We start from the raw sequence: 4195 nt of genomic DNA on the forward strand, positions 1-4195 counted from the left end.
ACACTGCTCAAAAAAAAAAAAAAAAAAAAAACAAATACAAAAACACAAGTTGCACAACTCTCTCCCGCTATGACTCCTCCTACTTTCAGTAATTTTGTCACCGACACTTCCAGGAAATTATTAGAAGTGCTGTTATATTACCAACGCATAGAACCGCACGAGTTCCGTGTCACGTCGTGAAATCACGCTTCCGAGTTCCGGCCAACATGTGCGTGCGCTCATGTCACGTCTTCAAATCGGCTCGTAGGGCCAACGTGCACATGGGCAGCCCGGCACGCACAAACTCTAGCATTCTTTAGGTACTGTTTAAGACCATGACGGTATGATCTAAGTAATTTAATATGTCTCATTTTCTAGGTAATAAGAACATGAAAGTGGTAGAAGTACAAATCTCCAACTTAAGGGCAGACGATTGATTGTAGTGTCTATTTATCAATTGTCTTTCTCCTTGATAAGCCAAGTAACATGGACACACTTTATTCATTGTCATTTATTTATTTTTTATTTGGTTTTCTAGCAATATATCTGTGGTCATTTTTTGTAATTTTAATTCAATGCAACTAAAATTTAAAGGGTAAAAGAACAGTGACAAGTACTTCCTATAAGAGACCGAAGGACCGCTCAAAAGCGCCACCTCTTCTCTCTCTCTCTCTCTCTCTCTCTCTGTGCGTGAAGACTTGTTCAATATTCAAGTCCAATTATAGGAAGATGGACAACCAACGCAACCCTCTTGTCAGCTGGGTTTGCAAAGGGAAGGTAAGCATGTTTCTCCGTTTGAAAAATGCATGATGGGGTTCCTTTATATGCTATTTGAGAGCTAATTTGCTGTCAATTTCAATCATACAGACAATGGAAGAGCTAAGAACGGCCCTTTTGTACACAAGTTTGGAACTTGAACAAACAAGGTTGGCAGTTCAAGAGGAGATTAGAAAGAGAGACGAGGAATTAGTTCATTTCAAAGATCTGCTTAGGGAAGCCATCAGGGAAAGAGACGAAGCACAAGAGAAATGTCGACTCCTCCTTGAGAAGATCTTACTCCAACAACATCCAACTGCTCCTCTTTCAGGAAATTCTAGCATTGAAGACGAACCAAGAATCAGAGGAATCGACTCAAACAATGGCTTCTCATCCTCAGATTGCGAGGGGAGCATTGTTTCGTCTTCTCCGGTTGTTGACCCAATTCCACAATCCTTTCCACAAGCAACAGTAGAGCAGCTGCTAGTGCCTGAGAAGCCATTGCCGGAAAAAGGTAAGCTTTTGGAGGCAGTGATGAATGCCGGTCCACTCCTTCAGACTCTTCTTCTCGCCGGACCACTTCCCCAATGGCGGCATCCACCTCCACCACTTGAGTCCTTTGAGATTCCTCCGGTGACCATTCCTTCACCACCACATCCAGCGCTCTTCCCTCAAGACTCAATCACCAACATTCTACGTTGCAACAGTACCTCCACCAGCTGTGGCATCAACAGAAAAAGGGTTCTTTGTGAAGGCTCTGATTCTCCTACAGAGACAAAGTACCAAAGGCTTGCTATTCAATGACAACTATTTCCAAGTAATCCCAATATTTTTCATTACGATCAGAATCCACTACCCAATATTAGTTGGGTAAGTGACTGATGTACAGAGGTTTTTCCTAGAAAAGGAACTGCCAAGGTTTTTACTCACTGAGAATGGAAAAGAAAAGAGCTTGCTCTTTGCTGCTATCTCCCTGCTCTTTGGCTAGATATTTTGTCCCAGTTTTGTTCACATTTAAGATGATGGCCTGGTGTGGAGTTGTTAGGGTTGGGAGGGAAGATAGGTATGCCCAACAACCAGAAGGTCCCACAAATCTGTATCAGGATATACAGCACAGTGTGCTTTGTAATTATATTAATGGAAAGTATGATTATTGATATAAATCTCTTCTGAAAATCTTTTTTCCCCTGCCCTGCTCTGTTACCAATTCACTTTTTGTCTATCTGCCCGCACTGACTCATTTTGTTCCAACTTTTTCTTTAATGGTTGCAGTTTTTTCAGTTAAGCCCCTCTCTCTCTCTCTCTCTCTCTCTCTCTCTCTCTGAAGTTGAGCCTAACACAGAATGCTCTTTTGACCAGTCCAGACGATCCCTTCGCAATGCAGATGAAGAAGCATCAATACGGCCTGAGAAAAGCCCTTATATATTCACTAGACATGGCTAAGCTCAGTATTGTTTGGATTCGAAAATGAATTAAAATAAATTGTAAATAATAATGAGATATATTATAAATAGTAATAAAATTTATGAGTTAAAGTTACTGAATAGTAGTAAATAGTAGCAAGATGAGTTGAAATGAATTAAAATGGGTTGTGAATACAAACCGAGACCGTTTGGTTTCAGAAAATATCTCATCTCATCTCATTTTATCTTAATCATTATAACTTTTTCAACTTTCAATACAAAATAAAATAAACAATTCAACTTTTTCAAATCTCAAAATAAAAATAATATTAAAAAATATATTCTAACAATATTTTATTTAACTTTTTAACTTTAATTTTATCTCATCTCATCTCTGAAAACAAACGAGCCCTTACATAAGTTCAGAATTCTTCTTTGCTTAACAAGATTCTCTAAGGGCAATGACATGTTTGGAAATAGATCTCATCTCAAAATTCTCGAATCATTATTTTTCTAAACATAATTCAAATACAAATATTTTCAAACTAATCATTACAATTTTTTCAAGCTAATTATGGTTTCATTTGTTTTCAGAAAACTTCTCAATTTATCTATTATCATTTAATATAATCTAATCATTATAATTTTTTTAAATTTTTATATAAAATAAAATAAAAAATTTAATTTTTTAAATTTTAAAATAAAAATAATAGTAAAGATAAAAGTTGCCTACAGCATGCAATTGATTAATTTTTATAACGAAAAAAGAAAAGTTGGTCACCTTGGTAGAGGCATGCCCCCTTTGCAACGGCCAATGGGCTCATTACAAAGAAACCGAAAGCAAAAACATCGGTGACATGACAGGAAACAACAAAACCCGAACCGATTTCACGAGGTGAGCTTTTGAAGTTTGAACTTACAGTGTTAAGCCCGCAACTGCAAGGAATGTTAGGCGCCAAACCCAAAAGCAAATGTGATTTCTTTGTGAGGTGGGATCCGTCGTCCAGTCCACACGGCACAGAATATATTAAGATAATAAAAATAAAGAAACTTTGGGGGTGGATCCAGCATCGAGAGACATTGACCACAGAGACTAGAATAGACAACAAGACCTCCAACTCCTCTTCACATGGGAAACGTCAACTCACCGCTATCTGTATTTTTTATTTTTATTTTATTTTTCTAATCAAACATATTATAGAGTAAAAAGCTACAAAGAGTTTACAATGAATCTTTTCTACTATCAATAAACAAAAAGCATCTAGAAAGATTATCTAGAGTTAAGCATCCAAAAACATGATTTATTATTGCCCATTGCACTATTAAGTGTGCCCATCGATTTTAAGATTGATAAATTTTTACTAGTTTCCATCTTTGATGATGACGAAAAATTTGTTGAATATCTGCAATGATGGAGGAGGTTTGCTAAAAGAGGGATGAGTCTGAACTTTCAATGGCTGTGATGAGCGTCGCCTTCAATTATTGCTAGATTTTATTGAGTTGCCATTTTGGAAGCTAGTAGCGCCGCTGAGGCTTCAACTATCAGAGGGTTTGAAGTTTGAATTTTTTCTGTTCTGATTTCTAGGATAACCCCATTGTGGTTCCTATGAATCGCTGATGGTACTGAGAAATTATTTCTAACTGCGGTGTCGAAAGAGAAACTTTGAAAATTAGGAGGTGGAGGCTTCCAACTTTCTTCTTGCCTTTTTTGTTTCTCTTCCCATACTTTCTTGCATCCTTCATAAATCTGACTCAGATGACTATTTGCCTTTTCCAGGGACAGGGTAGTGTGATTATGAACAATATCATTTTGTTTCCTCTAGATAAAATCCATGATAATTACTACGAATAGCTGGAAGTGGTGTTTTTCCTTGTCCCGTAATCTCAATTCCTGTTCAAGGTGTATTATCATCCTTATCCAATCTGAGATGGAGCTGATGGACAAATTTGCTAAATTTAATGGCTAGTGACTTTGTTTCCATAGTATCCGATTTATTGGACACTCTATGAAAAGATGTAGCAATGATTCTTCCGCTTGATTGCATAGCAGACATTCT

The 4195-nt window shown here is 37.2% G+C and overlaps 1 protein-coding gene across 2 annotated transcripts; it reads left to right on the top strand.

Moving 5' to 3' along the window:
• The first annotated feature begins 325 nt into the window (after nt 1–325).
• LOC121241729 lies at nt 326–1898 on the top strand. Of its 2 annotated transcripts, XM_041139621.1 has the most exons (3): nt 326–460; nt 574–756; nt 847–1898. In XM_041139621.1, exons 2-3 carry the CDS (start codon nt 709–711, stop codon nt 1537–1539), a joined length of 741 nt encoding a protein of 246 aa, XP_040995555.1. In that variant the 5' UTR covers nt 326–460; nt 574–708; the 3' UTR covers nt 1540–1898. The 2 variants fall into 2 exon arrangements, with proteins under 2 accessions (XP_040995555.1, XP_040995556.1); XM_041139622.1 differs by lacking the exon at nt 326–460 and having other exon boundaries at nt 566–756.
• Nucleotides 1899–4195: the final 2297 nt, after the last annotated feature.

This window comes from Juglans microcarpa x Juglans regia, chromosome 7S (assembly GCF_004785595.1).
Source record: "Juglans microcarpa x Juglans regia isolate MS1-56 chromosome 7S, Jm3101_v1.0, whole genome shotgun sequence".
In the NCBI taxonomy this organism is placed as follows: domain Eukaryota; kingdom Viridiplantae; phylum Streptophyta; class Magnoliopsida; order Fagales; family Juglandaceae; genus Juglans; species Juglans microcarpa x Juglans regia.

What these genes read in the sequence shown, in the direction of transcription:
- LOC121241729 (XM_041139621.1), top strand. Translation starts at nt 709, where the DNA reads ATGGACAACCAACGCAACCCTCTTGTCAGCTGGGTTTGCAAAGGGAAG. An exon ending in GCTGGGTTTGCAAAGGGAAG is followed by an intron (nt 757 to 846) that starts GTAAGCATGTTT and finishes TCAATCATACAG; the next exon opens with ACAATGGAAGAGCTAAGAAC.